The sequence below is a fragment of the Chelonia mydas genome, chromosome 5 (assembly GCF_015237465.2).
Source record: "Chelonia mydas isolate rCheMyd1 chromosome 5, rCheMyd1.pri.v2, whole genome shotgun sequence".
Taxonomy (NCBI): Eukaryota; Metazoa; Chordata; order Testudines; family Cheloniidae; genus Chelonia; species Chelonia mydas.
In genome coordinates, this window is record NC_051245.2 from 55,621,765 (window position 1) to 55,644,418 (window position 22,654).

Sequence of the window (22,654 nt, forward strand, 5' to 3'; positions counted from 1 at the left end):
AGTGCAGTGAAAAGGCTTATGAGAAATGACCTGGGCCAAATGCAACGGGTTCTCTAACTGGGATGGATGGATCTGGGGCCATCCAGGAAAGGAGAAGACTTGTCGTACTCTCCTTCTCTCACCGTGCACCAATGTGAGGGCCAACCAGAACCTAGCCCCCTGCCAGCATCCATCAAACAAAATTCCATGAATGCTTCCCCATGATTACAGGACTTGAGCTGGCCTTCATTGAAGTCAATGGCAAAACTCCCATTGACTGCAATAGTTCAAGATCAGGCCTCTGAGTAATTTGTATTCATTTTTCTTTAACCATTCAAAGATTTCATTGTTTCAAGAAAAGCACAGATCATATACCCATGTTACACTTCTCTCCGCCTTTGCCGCTGGAAACACATGTCTGTTAACAGCACTCCTGAGCATTTTTCATTCCCTCAATATTTATCTAGAATTTGTTATCAAACATTTAATGAAGAAAGGTGCTGATCACACTGGCTGCTTATAACATGATTCTTTTGCACCCGTTTTAATTTGAGGGTTTATTTTTCCGTTTAATGTCAGATTAGCAACCAAGTACCCAAGTGTATCCATTGAGATAACTCTTTTTAGAAAGAGATACTCTTTTACTGCTAGAAGACACCACTCTTTTTGCCTCTTGCAAGCTGCTCATACAAGCGCTCTTCACAGCACAAGAGACTTCTACTACAGCGAGTAGTAATCTGTTAAACAAACAATTGCCATCTCTATCACAATGGGGTAAATCCACAGCTCAATGTTCCACCTGATTAATCAGCCATGGTAAATGTGTGGGGGACAGTGGAGAGGAATCACTTTCTCCAGGCCATGGACCAACTGCAGTGTCCTTCTGCTGAAGGTAGCCCATCCCCGCTGTGGGGAGAGGATTGGAAGATCTGTATATCACTGGGTCTTCTGGCCCTGATCCATGCCTCACACCTTCCCATGCATTATGTGCTGCCCTGCAGAGAATTCAGGCACAGCATGATCTGCACATGGGATGAACACTCCACATGCAGCACACTCCCCCACCCTCTGCATCCAACCCTCCTTGCTCAGAAGAACTACACTGAAAATTTCAATACGAATGACTGTATGACAGGTTCAGATAAACAGATTTGGTTTTGTTCTGTGTCCCTTGTGAAAACCTTTCCTTATGATGGGAACGGGCTAAGAGCCCAAACCCATAAAATAGGTGAACAGTTCTCACTCATGCAGTAGTAGTCTCATTAGACTAGAATATGGGACTACTTGCAGGACTAAGGTTTACAAAAATGGCTCTAACTGGGACTTTAAAAAAATGAAGATTAAAAAACTTCTTACAGTTTATGAATTCACTGTTCTGTGCATCCAAATTAATTTGGTTCCTCTGTTTTCACAAATATAATGTAATAGTAGAAATCAATACATAGAAGACTTTAAAAAAACATAATGCACAAATGTATACATTAGAAAACAAATTCAGTGATGAAACTGTGCTCAGAAGGAGCAACAGCTGACAGGATGTGAAATATTTTAACAAATACCCATGTTTGTGAAGTACTACTTCCTGTTCAAATTTTTAAAAGAACAATCAGCAAAGCCAGTGAAAATCCAGTCATATTGAATTGCTAGCAGTACAGCTGGACTTCAGCTGCTTGATCCAAAGCCCACTGAAATCAACAGAAATCTTTCCACTGACTTACCTGGGCTCTGGATCAGGCCCTAAATGTACAAAGGAGAAAAACCAATAGGAACAGTTTACTAATGGAGTTTTCAAAATGTTATTAGAAATGAGGCAGCAGCATGAAGCCACTTATAGTGTGTGGCAGCTAAAGGATGGTACAATTATCCTTCCGGATTTGTTATTAAATCTGGTTTACCAAAATTACGAAAATAACCAAACACTTGAAAAATAAACCATTTCTATAGTAACGTAGTAATGCTATAGCTATTAGTCTTCCAATGTTATGACTAAGAGTGGCTGCAAGATTGCTGATAAAATATACAGTATATGAACCAAAGAAAGGCTTTTAGATATTACTAATTTTGAGAACTGGTGTTAAAAATCTTGGAGTACTACAGTAAATGATTTAAAGATCTGTATTATTTATTTTTTAAGTAAATTTACTCCTCATGAAAGGTGCAAGATTGACAGCACTGGAGAATGAAGTCCTCTATTGGCTTCTTCTATTAACACATGAAAGTGGATACTAAAGCTACAGTATAAATTAATGTTACTAATGGCAAAATTATGTAGCTTTATTTACAACATGTTAATTCAGACATGCTTTGGAAGAAATTGTGGTAATATGGTATTGGCCAGAACAGCCAGTGTCTAAATGGTTAATGACACATCCACTTCAATATTTCAACTTTAATTTCAATTTCAAGCTACAGACCAATTAAAACAAATATGGTGGTTTTATATTGACAGAATTATTGCTTTCTGGCTTGGCCCACAGCAATAAGCAACCTGTAGGGAAAACACAGACTGTATCCATCATAAATCCTAGCATTGTTTGCTTTTTAAACTCGATTTTCTGCCACGGAGAGTACAAGGCATGCTCATACTACAGCGCTTACAAATTCAATGGAAGACACGCTTGAAAACAAAAATTTTAGATCATTCCTCTACTGGGTTGCTTGTGGATGGTATTATGAGACTTTAAGCCCTAAAGACAACATAATAATTTCCTATCATACAAATTTGCATATACAAAGAAAATAATACATCAAGACATCAAGTACATGTAATTAGTGTATTAACATTAACCGAGTACTAAATGCTTTTTGAGGTATAGAAAATAATTACAGTAGGGTAATCCTAAACTGTAGCCACACTCTTAATAGGCAACTAGTCATACTGTTCAATAATGTTATGTATCTTATTTCTGTATTTGTGTGCCTCAAATCTTAGTACAATATCTCAGGTACAAATTAAGTATACATTGACAGATTTTAATTCAGGACACTGAATAGTGAGACTTTTATTTTTCTTAAAATAGAGAAACATTAATTTTGGCTTATGATCACATTTAACCAGTGGATGTACTGCTGTTAATATTTGGTATCAGAGTGTCCAGCACATTAAAAAAAAAGAAAAAAAAAAGAGGTGACTGACCCTGGCAGACTTATTTCCAGCCAATATCAGTATAGAGTCTTTGTTTCATGGTGCATGCAACATACCAGCATTATTAGGTCTTGATTATTAAGCCACATTATGATGTGCAGATCTCTTTCAAAATCCATGTCCAACACACAAGCAGCAAAGACTTCAACATATATGAACAAGTACTTTCCTGTACCATAGATAAGAACTCAGTTGTGCCAAAATGCACATACATGAATCATTTTACACATGTGAGGTGTTTCACTGAGTTCAGTGCGACTCCTCATGCAAATAAAGTTGTTCATGTGTATAAGGGTTTGCAGGATTAGGTGCTATGGCCTGGATCCTGCAAAGATTTGCAGTCATGCTTAACTTTATGCATTGTGCATGAGTCAATGGGACTGCTCCTAGTGTGTGTACAGTTAAGCATGCACATAAGTCTTTGCAGGATCAGGGCCTATGTCTCCAAACCCCAAACTGTAACATATTAATAAACTTTAAAAATATACAAGTCAGACATCTTGATGTTTCCAAAAGCACCTTAAATATTCATTTATTCATATATTGTGTAACACAAGGTAAAAATATTTCTAAAAATCTTTATCTTCTTTATTATCAATGCCTTGTGTAAGCCACACCAGCAATATACTATAAGATGAAGCTCCAATACAAGCAGTAATTTTTGCTACTCACCTGTCTGTTACGTTCATCCATAATCCTTGTGATCTGAATCTTTTTTCTCCCCATAGTCCCCGTTTTTCTTCTCTCTCTCGTCCCTGAAATTATGTATTTTTTCCTTCTCTTTTCTTCCTCTTTCCCGTTTCCTCAAAACAAATCTCCCTCTTCAGCACTTGCACTACTCAGTTCACAGACCCCTGCATCCGTTCCTGCTAAGCACACAAAAGAAATAAACTCTTACTATAAAACTGATAAAAACTGCCAGCTAAATAGATAAAAGTTACCACAGGGAGTTTACCAAGTTCCTTAATTATAATCTAGTGTACAAGCAAATTATTTTGCAGTTATAAAGTAAATAAGACAATATTAATAGTAGTAACCTGAAAGTTTATTTTCATAGTTATACATGATCCCACAAATCTTTCAAGAAATGATTAAGATGACTGAAATGCACGTCTCCATAATTTTCATGGATTTAGGTATCTCTATTTTAAAAATATCATTCATTGTGCTAATATGAAAAATTACCTAAATAAGAGAGTTAACGAACCTTTCTGTACCTGTGTATGCTAAGTAGGCCAGCTAATTCATTCCTGAAGGGAAAACAATCTTGTGTTTTGACAGCAGAGGTGATAACGCCCCTCATTATGCAAATAGGATGGACCATTATTAAAGTGCTATTTGATATATGAGAAATGTCAGCTAGTTTAAATCTAAATCCTTTAATCTCATTCTTTAAAAAAACATACAGTTATTTCAAGTACTACTTAAAATACTTTAAAAGAAAAGTAGTACTTCTTTATCCCACTACATTTCAAAGTATGTTCTAAACTATCTATACCACAGGTACGTAACTAGCTAACGTGAATTTTTCCATTTGAGAATATTTGCATAAGGTATTTCATCTATGCAGAACGGAATAATAGGAAGAGTTTCTCAGTAAAGAATGTTTTGAATTAGTATTTTCACATTTCTGACAACAAGCCCACATATTAGTCCTCTGCACTTTACAAAAACTAGTTGCATTATACAATTAAAAACTGTTAGAGTAAATATATAAATACATGACAAAATAACAGAAAATGTTCCATAAAATGCCACAAAATGCCATAAACTTCAGGAGTAATTCTAAAGGCTTGCAAAACATTATTTAACCAAACAAAACAAAAGACAAGAAAAACTTTTGGAAAAGTTCATACACAAATTATGTTAAATCTGGCAATAAAATTCATATAATATAAATATTCCTTTTGTCTCTTATCACCCTTAAGATTTACCATAATTATTAGCTGAGTGTGACAGCACAGAGTATTTGTAAACACTTCAAAAAAAAATCCCGCAATCTAAAAAGGATTCAATAAAAAATGATTAGTGCATCACCACTTTTACCTCAGTTCCATTATACTAAAAGTATTTCTTCATTCGTCCAAATTTACCAATTTTACAACAAATTGGAGTTTTCTTGTTTATTTTAAGCTGGTGCTCTCACAGCCAACTTGATAAATTCCCACAATATGTTATGTAACACTAAGCCGATGTCCTGGCCATTAAATCCATTATTTGGCTCTGATTCAAAGCTACTGAGGTAGAAAAGCTGGACATCACTCTGTCTGATCTTCAGTTCTCTCTTGATTTTCTTTGTACTTATTTAATTTGAAGCTGTTCAGTATTTTATCACCTTAAGAAGAGTTGAGATCATAGGTAAAAGATAATCAGCTGATTATAATTTTTTAACTAGCTATTATGATTTAATCAATTCTGCTGGATTAAACAAGGTTTAGATCCTAATATTGTCTATACCTGAATGCCTTTGTATATCGCTAATCAATGTTATTTTACAGTATATGGCATGCAAGATGGAGTAATTTGTGATGCCACCAAATAAAGTGCACAAGTATTTCTGTAGCTTTTTTGCCCATTGGAAACAGTTCAGCAATCTTTTTACTACTTAAAATGACAGTCACCAGACCATATTAACCATAAAAAACTAGATGTGCCAAACAGTGAATTAAAACAAGTTATTTAAAATGTATTTATACAAACTTTTTTCTAAACAAATCTAGGAGCCATAGTCCCATCTGATATTCACTGTTGACAAACAAACCCAGGCTATTTTTAGAAACGGTCTTAAATTTCCTTGGACTGGGTTTCTTTCCTGTTTTTCCTATAGTCTTACCTCCGATACAAAGAGCAAGTTAAAGTGGTGTTTCCCATGCACATGCAGGACCCAAAGGAGTCTAACAGGCTTTCTCTGTAACAGTAAGCCAATACACTAATCCATAGCAAATGCATATGGAACAATTTCCTTTCCTTTCATTCAACTGAAGCTGGTGGCACTATCGGCTTACAGCACTACGCCTGCCTAAGCTCTTAGTCACTTCAAGGTGGAAGGTCAGGGTGGACAGATTAGAAAAGTGGTGACAGGGTTAGCAAGGATGAGAGCTGCTTTACAGATCAAGATTCTGAAGCTGAATGAGTGCAGAAAAATCAGTGAATGTTGAAAATCTACTCGGAAGAGCACAGCCAGCTCCTGGTGAAATAACAATATGGTGAGCCCCTCTCCCACACAGTTATCAGTTCCACATTTCACACCAATCTTTCAAATAACAAAAACTTTTATAGATAACTCAGAGTATGGAACTCTTAATACTCAATGGCACAACAAACTATTCTTAAAATAGTCACACAATGCTTTTGGGGCTAAATTCTGCCCTCAGTTACATGGATGTCAAATTCACTGACTACACCAAATTTACATTAGTGTAACTCAGAGCAAAATTTGTCCCATAGTTTCAAGAAACAATCTATTAGGAAGAAAAAACAAATGCGGAAGGTAGCGCATTATTTACAGGATGTCGGAGGGAGAAGAAATTAATGGGATCCCATACATAGATATGTATCTCAAAATTACACAGAAATGCAAGAAGTGTTACCTAAAGGCAACAGGTTACCTTTTACTGAATTCACCTGAAGGTGCTTTTTGTTTACTCTCCTGATTGCTTTTTGTTTACTCATCTAATGACAAATAAAAGTGACTGATCTTGTTTAGTGAATTTCTTGCCTTTCTATAATTTGTTATTTTTATTGCAAAAACAAATAAATTGTGATATCTAGTATTTTGTGCATCTGTCTCTATATTTATATACATACATATAAATATATAGCAACATACACATATATAGTTCTAAACTGTATATTTCACATATGAGTGTCTGTACACCCTCCTCCCCCCCCCACACCAAACATATATAAAAGCAACTATTTGGATGAAATATAATGTATCTTGAGATGAGTAAATCAGTATATCTGATTCATGGGTCATAACTTTCAAAGGACTGACAACTTTTGTGTCAACCAGAATGCAAAGAATTATGGATATTATCAATTGCCCTTCACCTGCTCTAGGAATTTCAGTAATGCTCATGATACTTTTTGGATATTCCTGCAGGAATACAGTTTATGGTATTAAATTTTTGAAGTTCCTGTTAACTGATCAAATTATATTTTCCAAATGCAAATAAAGCACACTAAGTAGAAAACTTGCAAGTAGTACAAAACTCAAGCTAGTCCTGCAGGCTTTCATTACCCAAAGGGACTTAAAATAATTCCAGAAGCCTCGCTGAAATAACTTTCCACATAAAAGAAAACTTCCAACGTAATGACATAGTTACATGTAAACAATCTGCATTTAAAAAAAAAAGTCAGAGTTAAATCCTGTGGAGTTACAGTCTTCAGCATTTTTTCTCTCTTTTTTGCAAACCCAAACATAAAAAAATCAGACTGCTTACTAAAAAGAGGAACTTCATTTTGGCGGGCTTCTGTTCACTTTATGATTTAGCACAGGCAGAGATAGCTGATGGAAGAGTGATTTGAGCCTCAAAAAAAGGAATAAGTTGTAAAGGACAAATGCTGCAGATCAGTCAACCACTCCCCCCTCTCATTCTCTCTCTCTCTCTCTCTCTCTCTCTCTCACACACACACACACACACACAAACTCTCCCCTTCTCTCCCTGCAACACAGAAGAATCTTGATAGAATGGCAGGAAACACGCACAGAGTGGTCAGGGAAGGATATGATGTCAGCAACCACGAACAATAAAAGGTGTAAAGGTGCTTCCTTCCCTAAACTGTTCCAGAAGTGCAAAATGGGAACCAAAACTCTCCACTTCCTTCTCCGAACAGTACTGTCTGAATCTGTACTGCTGCAACACCCCAGACAGAGTTCTTTGAACAAGTCACAGAAAGGATAGTAAGGAGTATCTAAATACGAGAATCAAAATAGTTAATTTATAAACAAGAAGGTGACCCCAGAAAAACTTAGCTAAAATGTGTCACTGATTAAAGTTTTCATGGTTTCATTACAAAAGAAACAGACTTGTCATAAAGATTTTTCTCTTTTCCTAGGCAGCAGGCTTCTTTAGTAGGCTTATTAGATTTAAAATAAAAAAAAATTCCCAGAACAGCCTGTATATTATCAAAAAATGTAAAGAAATGAGAAATGCTGTAAAAAAAAATCCTTTACCTTGACAGATAAAGGCCTGATCCAAAAGTCCACTGCAATCAATTGGAGTCTTTACATTGACATAATTTATAAGCTTTCCATTAGGCCCTAAAGAAAGAGCTAAATATACCGATAATGCCGAAAATGATGTGTCAGAGAAAATTTTGTTTTCTTTAATTAAAACAATGAGCCCCCCCCAAAACAACAACAACAACAACAAAAAACACCCAACAGTTAATCCCCAGTCCTTATTCAAACAAAACTCCCACTGAAATTTTACCTGAACAAGGACTGGATGATCAGGCACAATGTACAGATAAAAAGAGCTATCCCATTTTAAAAAGAGATTCATGGGATCAAATAAAGATGGTTTTGAATCCCCCACCCTGTACTGTTTAGTATTGCAATAGACATAGAACAAGAGCAAAAGTCACTGGGCCAAATTCTTCACTGAGCAATCTCATTCGGTCAAATTTGTCTCTGATATAATTCTACCGAGGTCAACAGAGATATCACCAGTGGTAAATTTCGCCCTTAAGATTTTATGTGATTGTGTGAGTGTAACTGAGGGCAGAATCTGGCTGATTAACAGCAACTTTTTATAACAGATTTACATATTTCATGTCATCATTGTTGCAATATAACTGTGATACAGAAATAGTGCACTCTACTGTATGGTTCATTTGGGCAAGAAGCCATGCAACAAATGAATGAGTCATTTTAAGATTTCAAACAGCTGTCCACAACACTCTGATTTTGAAATTGAACATAACCTACATTTATGTGTTTTGATCTTATGGTCAGAATACCACATTAAAAGTTGTGGGAGGGAATTCATTCTAATCTGCTAAATTTATCTCAGGAGAGCGTGCATTTTTCTACAGGAAGCATAAGAAAAACTTTTAAATCATAGCAGAGTCATAACATACAAATATAGACTACTGAAGCTAGCATATGTAATACTGAAAAAACATTAAACATGATGCATGGACTAGTGAGTGCAAGAATTCTATTGATCCTTTCATTTGTTTATCTTATCTGAGGTAAAATGTCTTTTGTAAAGTAAAACTTAACCAGTTTTAACATATCCTTTACACATTATTTTTCTAAAAGCTGGCATAATTTTTAACAAAAAGTAAACTACAGAATGCTAGCTGTGCATTCAGTAAATGGCAAAATAGCCACAGGGTCACCAGCTGCAAAATCAATTCTCTCTCATATTTAGATGATTCATTATCATTTTAAGAGAAAACTTTAATCATTTATCTAGATATGCTGATTTTACTAATTTTACTACTGATTTTGAAGGTACCTGCTGAATTTATAAGATTTCTTACCTAATTAATATTTTCTCTATTTATTTATTTATTTATTTTAAGGGGGAGCAGAACCTGTCTACTTTATTTTCAACAGTCTCCACTTCAAAAGAAATAGCCTAGTTATTATTCTTATTGATGTCTGACTGCATGTCTGATGTGTTCCTGAATATAGCCATGTTGCCTGGAAAATCCCTCCATTTCACTTTGGACTCCTTATCCCTTATATTTTTGTTGCATTATTCCTCTAGCTGAGAGGGAAGCTGAGCTGCTTTCTTCTTGATCAATACTGTTTTAGAGCTTGCCTAGTCAAGAGTTCATAATACAGTCTCACTTCCCAAGTTCTAAAAATGATGGAACACATCACCACCAAGCTACCTGGGAACTAGAGAAGGGCAAAGCCAGAACCTTGACTCTGGCCCTTTCAAATGTCTGAGGTGATTTTTGATCCCTGGATCTAAACTGCTCCCCATGATTTTGTTCCAAGTCAGATGCCAAACCGGAAGGGGTCTATTTTCACGTTCCAGTGTGGGTGTTGCTGAAATCATATGAGATTAGATGTTCATTTTCATCGCACTCTGATAGGATTTGAGCCCAAAATGGTGAAAAAAGCATGAGAGGAACTAGTACAGGTACTGTGAAACTGCTGCCATTTGGGGCTGAAAACATGTGAAAACAGGTTGCAGGTAATATTAAATCTGGAGTCTGGCCTAAACTAATCTATGTCGATACACCGCCTAATGAGCCCAGCCTATAAGTAGCGCAGCAAGTTTCTAAATTTAGGGACAGATTGTGTTCTAAGGATTGGCATGAGAATGGGATCCTCAAATTGTGGATCTCCCTTCTCTGTGCAGAAAGAGATCGGGGGTTCAGCGGTAGCAATCTCTGTAGCAATTATGTTCCTTTCCCCTAGATCCTGTGCAGGGGCTCTGTGTGAATCCAATAATCTGCAACTGGAGGGAGATGGGATGAACAGGACATTTGTTGGAATGGTAAGGTAGAGGTGAGACAGTCTAGGACTGTATTAACATTACTGATGCACATGCACTGTACTGATGAACCCCCTAAAGAGGTGTCTCACGGTTGGCACTGTCTGGGGAGTTTCTATCACAGTGGCTGCACTGAAACTGTGCTGCTAGGGAAATGGGGAGATGGCAGAGACCTGGTACCTGAGAGGATCCTCAAAATCTGAGCAAACCTTGGGAGATCCAGGGGGTTCATAAGCAAGAACCCCTGCTTTCTTCCATGGAAAGGCAAATCCTGCACCCACAATGGGGTCCTCAAGGGTCACTGCACAGTTTCCTTGCCCCTCCATTGGTATTTCTCCACAGGGGCACAATATGGTTCCTGTATAGTATATATATATTGTATAATAACTTGCAGTTATCTCATTCCACTTGAGAAGCCTGACTCTTAATGAACATATTTTGGTGCTCTATTAGATCATTTTTTGCACCAAATACAAATCTTTTTTAGATGGCTCCTCCACCCCCACCCCCACACAGAGACATAGAATCTTCTATATCTCTGAGTCATCTCCCAGGGCCTGATTCTTCCCTAACTGTAGTTTTACACCAACATAACTCCACTAATTTCTGTGGAGTTACTTCTCATTTATACTAGTGTAAGTGAGAGAAGAATCAGATCCAGAACTACGATTGTTCATAGAAAAAGGAATGTTTTCCTACAGCACAGACCTAAAAGACATAACTTTCATCCAGTTATTTTTGTTATTTTGTTCCTACAACCTAAGATAGCTGGCATATCTTATATGTGGCACTTCCTTTCTTAGCAGAGAACAAGCAAACAGAAGACTGTCCCGTTCATTTTTTGTATTCAACTCCAGAAACTTGTTTTTTACCATAGTACCTTGGGGTGCCGTTGACTTCTGTTTGTGGAGAAACGGACGAGGACAAGACAGACAAAGGAGACAAAGGTGAGGTGACCATAGTACCTGATCCCACTATTAATGTCAGGTATTAAACTGTGGTCTTCCTAAAATATAAAGTAGTCTGCATAATACGGTGGATAGTGTGCTGAGATGCTAACTGTTCATTTATTCTATCATCATTGTCATTAACAAGGCAAATCACAAATTGCAGATGGTGCGCAGCCCTGATAGTTTATTCTACAGAAGTGTTAATTTGACAAACGTAGCAGGGGTATAAAAACTACGAAGCTTTCCAAACTCAACTATCTGCCTGGAGACAGCTGAGGATTAAAATGCAGAAATGACAGGGCAACTATCTCCTTCTTCCCAATAACCACAACAGCTGAAAATTCTACATTAAGACTTCCATTCCCATTTTAACATATTTTTTCCAAGGACAAAAGGAGATGAAAGGTATGTCAGGTATTTAATAAAGCTAATACAAAATACTGCTCTGAAAACACCAGCTCTTAGTTAAATAGGGGTGAGAAATCTGCTTTTGTCTGTGAAACAGGTTCTTTTTACTATGCAGCTCAGAAATTAGGATAGAACACCTCTTTTAAACAGGTGAAATATACACAATTTTAATAACATCTGAAGTCACAATGTGTCTGTTCCTTTAAAAAACAAAAAGCCAAATTCATGCAGTGATGCCAATATAACCATGTGATAATTTTGATATCCCATTTAAGCCTTAGGACATGAGCTATTCTCCATGTGTATGTTATTCAGGATCTTCCTCTTCTCCTGGGTTTTTAGGTTCCAGCAGGGTACTGTTCCAGAAGGAGGAAGGATTTTGGCTACTGAGAGGCAGGATAAATAGGTATATTTGGTGGAGTGAGTCCTGCACCATCCCTTACCTTCCAAAGCTACCTAGCTCCTCTGCACGACTGGCCTCCTGAAATGACTCACCTCCCCCTTCAGCAGCTCCTGATATCTCCCTCTGTGTGGGTACCAGCAAAGAAGAGATGCATGAAAAGATCATGCCAGAAGAGGGGGAAAAACAGTGTGGCGTTGGCAGTGGGGGAAAGCAGAGACATGGATCTAAGAAACTAAGAAGCAGTCGGCAAGGAGCCTGAGAATGTTGGCCTGCTTTGGGGTGGGGACATCTTCTGGTGCTTTGCATTGGAAGTGTGGGCTATGGGTATTTTGGAGGGGAGGAAGGGAGCAAGCAGCAGCTGTGTGGGTGAGAGGCAGAGATGGAGAAGCTTAAGACATATGCATTTGTCTTCAGTAACTCAATCCAGAACATTGATTATTACACTTCAGTATTCTAAAGGGTTAAAGAAAGACACTCTAGATACCTAAGATCCATCTTGAATCAGTTAAAAAGGCATCAAACAAACACCTAATTTAGCATGCTGCTCAAGCACATCATAGTTCTTATTTAGTCTTTGCGAATTACATTAGGTAACTAATTTATACTTTCCATATGATGATTTGTTCTTCTAATTCTTCACAGAACTGATGTCTAGCAGTTTTCACCTCAAGGGTTGAAGAAGCAAATTTCTACTGGTTCAGAAGGTGTTTACCACAAAGGTAAACCCAACATTGTCTGCAAGTATAAAAGCCACTATCTAGCATCACAGCCTGTCTACAGATCCCCAGCTGTAACCACTCCATTGCACATGCAGCTGGTTACTTTTTTTAACCTCCACCCCCTCATCCCCCACCCCCATCCCCAAAGCATGTTTGGCAACATCTAATGCAAAAAGTCAACATCCCTGACAAATATCACCTGAAGATTGATATACAAAATACACTTCATTTGTACAAGGAAATCTTGCTGCTTTGTTGTTACTGCTTTTAGGCCCAGATCTACAAAGGGACTTAGGCATTGCAACACCTAGAAAATCACAGGAACAACACTGTGATCCACAAAGCCTGAGTTAGGCACCTAGGCTTACATACAACAAAAGGGGAGAGAGAGGCACTTTAGACTGCAATCCACAAAGCCAGCCCACTAGACAGGGAGACACCTAAACTAGCCAATGGGACACACCAATGAAGGATGTCTGTGCTAAGCCCTATCCCTCTCTCAGAGATAGGTGCCTCCCTGTACCCTGAATTTAGGAATCTATCTCTGCTCATGATCCGTGAATTGGGGGAAGATAGGTGTTCAGACACCTAAGTCATGTTTTGGACCCTCCCACCCAAAAAACAAAAGGCGCGAGAGGGAGGGAGAACCTCCCTTATAACCTGTAGCTTAGTACTCACCTAGGATGTGGGAGAAATTCAGTTCAAGTCCCCTTCCTCCCAAGGGGAAAAATGGATTTGAAGAGAGGTCCGTTGCCTCTCAGAGCCATTCTAATTCCTTCACTTGCCCAATTAATATTCAATTATTTAATTATAGTGGAAAGACTGAGGGAAACCCAACATGAGAATAGCCCATAGTCCAGTGTGTAAAGCACACACCTGAGAACCACCTAATCCCTGTTTAAATTCATTCTACCCCTCCAGCAGGGAGAGAGAGGGGCCGAGGACTTGAACCAGATCCTAGGTGAGTACAGTAACCACTGTGCTAAAGATTATATGGGAAAATCATCACCCCCCCCACCACCACTTTGTGTAAACTCGCCGGAGGGACCTGACCCAATAGGCAGCCTTTGAGCTCACCTAATGGATCAGGTCCCCATATGAAATTAAGGCAGCTGAACGCCTATTCCCGGTTTGAGAATTGCTCTGGGGCTTAGGTGGACGCCTAGCGCGAGGCAGCAGTGCACAGGCTCAGGAGGGAAATAGGTACCCAGGAACGTAGAATGAAGCTGCAGCATGCATGCTGAGAGGCAAAAACTTGGGTGCTGAGCAAGGTTAGGGGCCTATGAGGTTAGGTTGCATCCAAGCAGGAGTTTTGTGGATCACAGAGGTGCCTAAAAATGGGATATAGGCACCTAAGTACCTTTGTGGATTTCATCCTTGGCAAACAAACTGCACTTGGTTACTAATCTCCATTCCATCTGGAAAGACTATTTTTTTCTTAATGGATCATCGTTAACATAGCATTATTATCATCATAGGAGTAAGCTGAACAAAAACAAAACAAAATCAATAAAAAGATACATTAGCTAATCTTTTTTGTGGCCTTGAATGTACATTATGTTTAATCAGAAAAAGCACTTTATAAATGTATTGATATACAAAGTAATTTTTGATAAGATAGTCTTAGAAACAGAAAACTGCAGTAAAGCTGAAAGGCAGCACAGTATAGAAGAGCATGCCCAAGGCTGAAAGGCAGCCACTCCTGACTTCTAATCTTGCATCTGCCACTAATAAATTAAGTCATCTGGGAATTTGCTTTCATTTTCCCCATCCATAAAATGGGGATAATACCTATCTTATACAAGTGTTCTGAGGACTAATTAGTTAATTTGAATATTTGTCATAAGCTACAGATATGCTGAATATAATTAATAAATAGGTTCTGCAATTTTCATCTGGCACAGATAATGAGAAAGTACACAAATATATGAAGCTGCTCCCTAAGCTAAAGCAGATAGCAAAAGTTTAATAGTCACAATCTCGAGTCCGAATTGTTTAAGATCAAAAAGTTTTGAATTATATTATTTGTCAAAAGCATTTAGATACATATACTAGCAAAATAACCCTATATGTTAACATGTATCCTCTCAAAATAAAGATATTTGACAGTACTGTCATACATGGCCCAACATGGTACATAGCACATTCATCAATTTCCTGTTTTTCTCTCTCTCTCTCTCTCTTACAGCATCCTTATCAACCTAATTAAAGCTTTGTTCATTTGAAACCTCAGATGACAATTTGTTTAACTCTGTCCCACTGTGGTCTTTTTATAAAGAGAATTAAATTTGATCTTCTGACAGCAATTATTAACTGATCCCAACTGGCCCCAATTAAGACACATGGCTCACAGGCCTCAAAATCCAATAAAATGCCAAGTCCTCTCTTTCACGTGTACATCTTTCTTTACCTTGCTTTATTTTCTTAAAGCCAATTAAGCTAGTCCTATCAAGTGGAACTGAATGCTATTGTGTAGACTAACTCAAGACACAATGTATCAATTTACAGTGCAGACACACTAAAGTATTGACAACAATTCTGAAGTCATCCCCTTCTAAGTCTTCCCTGTTTCAATTCACTTAGATGCTAGCAAAGAGAAATCCATAAATGTAGTCACTTGTGCTGCATATGACCTACATACTGCTTCCTTTAAAACACAGGATATGTTTAAACAACAGTGATTAGAGAAAACTATTTAATAGCCATAGCATAATTTTTAGATTGTTTACAATGCTCTTACAAAAACACTTTCCTCATTTCAATATTTTCCTCTCAGAAATCATCTTAATTCCAACAGCTTCAAAGGAACATGGTGCTCACGAGTAACTTCTGAAATTAACCTTTTTTACCCTTAATTTCTGCTCTAATTTTTTCACATATGTTCAGTAGTCAGTTGTAAAGCAATGTTCCCATGCCTTCACATAAATGCAGGTAGCCCCAGGATTTGGAACTCATTGATTGTGTGCTACCCCAGGGAAAGGTCTGAATTATAACCAGCCTCATGAGACTGAAGTAGCTTCTATTCACATCTGGCTCTCCTTATTCTAAACTCTAACACCTGCCTCAAAATTTAACCCCCATCTTTTGCTTTGAAGAAGAAATAGGACAGATTTATCTATAGCCATTTGCTTTAGGTCAAGGCTGAACCATGTGATGTTCTGCTAAATTAATTGCAATGCAATTGACATTGTTTGACACAGTTTTTAAAAGGATGATGTTCAAATCACTTAATGACTACATTTCTTTCCCTCTTTTTAAATACATGTATTCTTGTATTTCTCTACATACTGTGCATGATAACTTATCATCATGCAACAAATGCTGTATGTTGCAATGCTTGAAATGAATGAGTTATAAACAACTAATAGTATTGTCAGATTGTGCCATCACAGTAGTATGTAAAAACTAAAAAACGCTCAGAGAAAGACTGGTTCCATATCTTTTAACTCATTAACCATGCTGGAAAATGTGTTTTCTATTTGTTATTCTTTTCATTACATGCTTAACAAATGTAATCACAATAGTACTTAGACATGAAGGAGATACAAAGACACTGAAATTGCAATACAATCTTTCGTTTACTGGTAGGAAGATGTGCAAAGGTTATGCAAAACATAATCAGACATATGTTTCCTCTCCAGAAGGGAAACACCATTTTCTTAGTGAAAAAAAATCACAAAATAGATACAGTACTTCCCAGTTTTCTAAAAATAAAACTAATCTCAAACACTTGATCTACTAATGCAATTGATCAGAAAATAAAACATACTGACTTTTAAACACAGTTACCACTTATGCTCCCACAAATTCTACATGACCCCAACAAATGTTAACTGTAACATGGAGCATGAATAATGACTGATCCTTCATTTCAACCAACTGCACTCAAGTTTCAGTACAATCAAAACAGATTCTGAATGTATTGTGCTGTAAATTATTTCTCATTGTATTCTGATGATCTTATATAAGACATGATGTTAATTTTAGAACATACTTCTGCTAAAAAGGGCAAACCCAGAAACAGATTTAGTGCAAAGAGCTGAAAATATCCTGTGGAAAAAAATCTGTAGAGAAATCAGACCAACCCAAATCCTGCCATTACTCAGCACTGCAGTGACGTGCAGATGTTTGTAGTGGTTTGAGGAGCCAGCGGGGGCTGGAAACTCTACGTATTCAACTTCAACATGATTGCAATTGAACCTCATCAAAGTAAGAGTTCATAATTTGTCAGAGAAAACAGCCAATTAACATATGTTAGCAAAAAGCTCCATAAAGATAATATATGATTTAAGACCCAATGCAGCTGTCGGAAATCAAAATTCTGCATTTTTAAAAGGCAGTATCAGGCTGGGCTTCAGAATATTTAAACTGACAATGGCTACTATGTTTTAAAAACATGTAAAAACGTAATTATAGTATTTCTTCCAGGTTTGGGGTTACAGCTAGGGCAATCTGGGTACTGAAGTACTATTTACTATTCTTACGTAGTGCTGTAAATAGTTAAGACCTTTGCCAAAACACAGCAGTTGTTTTGTTTTAGTCTATTTTAAAATACAGACCTTCATTGTGAGTGAGGTGGCCTTCAGTGATGCACTTTGTTGTCAAGACATTCCTCTGAAAACACAGCCTGTCCTTTATCTTTACAAAAATACAGTTCTGTGAAACTGCACGGCTGCCTCAGGGCCAGGAGTGTGATCTCAGTTACACTGCAGCAACTTCAGAGTAACTCTACTCAACAGATTAAGTTATTTTGTAGTTACACTGAGGAAAATGAGATAAGAATCTGGTCCTCAGCTATCGTTAAAATAAAGATATGCACAACATAAAACAAAATGTGTGTTCTGAATGTGTGTATATGTGTGGGAAATGGAGCTTAGTGCTTTGCTAACACTTTTTACGCTGACTGTGATATAACTGACCCCTATGTTTTCTAAACCGTTTCTTGATAAATCTCCATTCTAGGTCCTTTGCATGGATAAACCTTTAGAGTCACAGACCCTATGGACAGAAGGGACCACCAGATCATCCAGTCTGACCTCTTGCATATCGCAGGCACCAACAGCACCGAGCACCCACACACTAAACCCAACAACCCAAATTAGGCCAAAATATTACAGTCCACTGGAGATTAGACTATTATGGGCCACGGGCACAGAATAGGAGGGACTGAGGAGGACAAGTGCCTGAGGTCCCTGCAATGACAGGGATATGATTAAATGAGAGATACCCAGATAATCCTGGCAAGTGATCTACACCCAATGCTGTGGAGGAAGGCAACCCCTCCTCCCAGGTCACTGTCAATCTAATCTGGGGGAATACTCCTTCCTGACCCCATATATCGTGATCAGTCAGACCCTGAGCATGTGAAAAAGGACTAGCCAGCGAAGCACCTCAAAGTGAGAATGCTTGGTGCCACCTCAGAGCCCTGGCCCTCTCTATCCAATGTCCCACCTCCAGCCATGGCCATGCCTGATGCTTCAGAGGCAGCAGATGTGAAAAAAAAAAAACACCACTAGAAGACACTGGGGAGATGGGGTGGGGAACCTTGCCTGACCTCTGCAGGTGTCGGGCTGAATTTTGTGGTTACACTGAGTGATTAGGATGGGTTTGTTTGTTTTTTTAAGATATTTTTTCTTTTATAACGTTTACATCATTATGTACCAATCAGTAGCCTCAGTAATTTTAAAATAATCTATTTTACCGTGTGTGTGTGAAGACATAGTATTGTAAAAGGAAATGTTTCCTCGCTTTCTTTCTGAAAGAAACCCAGTAAAGACAAAGTTTTTAGTTAATTCATTTTAAAATGTGGTTTTAATTAATATTCAGTAAAACAAACAAAAAATCTCACGTTGATTAAAACAGTAACACTGATAGCATGGAAACCCAGTGCTGTCCACAAAAATAGAATAGGTTTGAAAGTGGTCTATTTTCCCACTGAAACACTGAAGATTCATCAATGTAGCATCCATTAATGCTAGAGCGTGTAGTGTGCGTGCATGTGTTCTTCACTCATCATGGGAAGATCAGTCTCTTAAAACATTGCTTACTGCGGTGGGGCTCAACCATCTGTTACAACTATGCCATGGCTTCTTAGGTCCCGATTAGAGAGACTTCTGTACATGCTTAACTTTATACACTGAGAAGTCACAGTGTTTAAAGCAAAGCACGTGTGTCTGTTTTTTTGAGAGAAGGACCTAAAATTGCTCAACATTTCTGCCTTTTCTTGCACTAGCCAAGTTCTAATCCCATTTATAAGTGTAAAATTTACTAACATCCTCTACAGTGCTTTATTACATTAAACTTAGGCAGAAATGAAACATTACACATATATTTTTTATTAAAATAGCTTGAATAATCTTTGGGTTATACTGTTCCCCCCCCCCCAAGGGTGTGTTCACAGACTCTCAGTAACATATTTGATTAAGATCTCAGCAATAGATGAAAATCCCAAAGCTCCTCTGCAGTTGAAACAGTCACATATCTTTGACTGTCCCCAACTAATGACAGTAAACTATGTAGCCTCTAGCTAAACAGATTAATTTTCATTCTGGAATGAATAGACAAAAAGACCGGACAGAACACGTTAATACTAACAGCATTGTTACAGCTAATAATGAAAACACAATTCTGCCCGTAGAGTTTTTTTTAAACAGAAATAATAAAATTCAAGGTGCAGTTCAAGTAGTGCTTCATAAATGGTAAAATAAACAAAACACAGACAAATACTACGGGTTTTTTTTTTCGATTATATTTCCTCTGACAATTTCCTGTGCAACCACACTACAAGGTTTAGAGAACGCAGCTTTAAATTTGCTCTTTATTCTTGAAAATAAAATTGCTTAATAAAATTGCTGCCAACCCTAAGAACACAGTATCAAAAAGCAAGTGTTACCCATACCAAGGAAATACTGTCTCACAGAGTGATTTCCTGTTCTGTAACGTTAACTTTTCTTTCTGTGTAGCTATAGTCAGAGAAATTTACAATTAGACCAAGAAAAAGTAAAAATAAATTTCAAAATCCAGTGCTTTTAAGGAACATGTTTTCCAAGTTTCAGAGTAGCAGCCGTGTTAGTCTGTATTCGCAAAAAGAAAAGGAGTACTTGTGGCACCTTAGAGACTAACCAATTTATTTGAGCATAAGCTTTCGTGAGCTACAGCTCACTTCATTAGATGCATTCATTGGATGCATCCGATGAAGTGAGCTGTAGCTCACGAAAGCTTATGCAGAAATAAATTGGTTAGTCTCTAAGGTGCCACAAGTACTCCTTTTATGTTTTCCAAGCACACAGATAATCAGATGTTATGTGTTGTTTAGTTATTGTAATATCTCATGATGAGAAATCTACACTATGGTCTTTTTTACTTCAGATTTAACAAATTCTATAAAAGCAAGTACTTTAAACATGTTCATTTTCCTATCTATTCTTGTTTTAGGCCTTATCTTAGGGCCTAATTAAGATCATTCAGCGATGACCTCTGAATGCATGAATGCCACTTATGGCACATTGTAACCTAATTTGGGAAGGAGTTTATAGCTCTTTTTCCAATTATTTTAATAACCAGTTCCTCAAGTTTGAAAACAGGGTCCCTAAGTTAGGGTATCCAGTGCTGTGCCATTTGCCGAATGTTGTACCTCTGCAAGTCAATGACAATTTTACCAGTGACTTCAACGGGAATAGGCTCAAGGTCTTAGATTCTGAAACTAAATAGACATTTGGATGCTGAAGGGCCAATTTGAATGTCCAAAAGCACCCTTATGTAGATTCTTGTAGTTTTTCCAGAGTACTGAGGATTTATAAGGTTGATTTTTTTTTTTAAATGGAGGAGGTGGTTTGGGAGTTTTGTAGGAGAAAAGCAGATAGGAGGGTGGATAGCTTATTATTCCCCTCTGCAGATCTTTGCAGCAGCATCCTGCTTCAGCAAAGGAAATAGCTTCTGCTGCTGGCCAGCAAAATAGGTTGGGAGGCTCTGGAGCCAGGAACCTGACTAACCATGGCGTGGAAAGCCACAGATCATCACAGCTGGATAAAGCCTGCATGGTAACAAGGGATTACAAAGATGAAAGGAGTGGTCTGCTATTGTCCTTTTATGATTCAAAAAATACTGACTCTCCAATAGCCTAACATACAAATGTTAACACCAGTAAAAACAAAATATATTATGTCTACTCAGGATGGACAGTTAGGAATTAAGGGCTCAATTCCACAGACTTTCCATGGAACAGCTACAGAATCGGCTGCAAATGTTCTATAATAACTAACTAGAGCTACTTTGCACTTTCTCAGATAGAAATCCCAGGCCCTTGAAAGCCTAGAAGGATACTTTTAAGTCATTTTGAATTATCCAGCAGCATTCTATACCAGCCCAAAGATTTACTTTTCCATCTCTCCAGCTGCTGGAGAGAAGCATAATCTGATCAAAAATGATATCACTCTCCTTTTATTAGGAGCTCACTCGTCAGTTGTTTTTTGGCTCCAGTAGATGGAAGCAATTCTCTTGCTGTTTTTTCCCGTTTAGTGTGGTTTTGGGACTGTTTATAGGCCAGAAACTTTATTTTTATATTTATTGTCTGTTTTGCCTTTGATGTTAGATTCCTAAATAATTTGTTCCAGTTCATGTAGCAGCTTCTTCAGAAGAGAGACACTCACCAGTAAGTCAGTGACTCCTGCTGAAACCTCTCACATTTAGCACAAGAAGTTAAGAGGGTGGATGGCCTGGTTGCATGCCACAGTAGTTTGTCTTTGGCAGCCTCATTGCAGTCTGATCCTACAGAGATAATTCTCAATAAGAAGAAAGGGAGCTAAAGATTGGTGGTCTGGATGTAAGCCTACATAAATTGATTCTTGCAGCCTTATGACATTCTGTTCTGCAGGTAAGAAGCATTGGGGGTAGAAGAGCAGGGACCTGTCATTTGATGGTCCTAGCCAATGTGGTATTTCAGCTGCCTGACTGAAAAAATGACGGAGAGGAAATGCAGCATCCCATCCATAGCAGACAAGTTAGAGAAGATGAAATTTCAGTTTCAGTGTCATGGAATATGCAGAAATATTTCTGCAAGCTAATGTGCCAGAGGTCTCTTTGTGCTTCAGATGTGTAGAAGCTGACTGATCTCACAAAACAGAAAAAAAAGAAAAGAAAAGCAGATTCTGAGGCTATTTTAGTTTGGAAGCCGCAGTCCAAACCCAGCCCCTGGCTTTGTCATTCCAGAGCAGGAGCAAAGGATCTGAATAAGGATGTTTAGCCAATGCCCCAGGAGTTCCAATATTGTTGCTCCTACTGTGTCTGGAAAAAGGGTTGGGTTCTGTCAAAAGGAAACAGACTTTTAACCTGCCAGAAACAAATCATGCTCCATGTCAAGACAGAATTATATATAGAAGGATAGTATATTTGCCTCTATTTCTTCAGCCCTATTTCAGTAAGGAACTCCTCTCCCAGGTAAAACCGCAAGATTAGATGCTCATCTTTTTCATGACCTGTCAGCCTCAATTAAACAGGTGTCAATTACTCTTAATCTGAGTGATATATGGCCAGCCCTGGCTAATGCAAGAGACACTTTCCTGACCCCCTGCAGCTATACCATATGTTGT

At 37.8% G+C, this 22,654-nt stretch overlaps 1 protein-coding gene across 39 annotated transcripts in view; it reads right to left on the minus strand.

The window, feature by feature from the left end:
* Window positions 1-22,654, minus strand: part of MEF2C (myocyte enhancer factor 2C) — a 158,465-nt gene that overhangs the window by 80,606 nt on the left and 55,205 nt on the right. For 19 of the 39 annotated variants that reach the window (XM_043546642.1, XM_043546623.1, XM_037903209.1 and 16 more), the window contains one exon: window positions 3,797-3,993. In XM_043546642.1, coding sequence (XP_043402577.1) covers window positions 3,797-3,850 — 54 coding nt within the window. In that variant the 5' untranslated portion in view covers window positions 3,851-3,993. Of the gene's footprint in view, window positions 1-3,796; window positions 3,994-5,170; window positions 5,190-5,957; window positions 6,100-7,569; window positions 7,774-18,768; window positions 18,823-22,654 lie in introns of those variants that run through there. The other 20 variants (XM_043546621.1, XM_043546636.1, XM_037903211.2 and 17 more) reach the window with 8 other exon arrangements.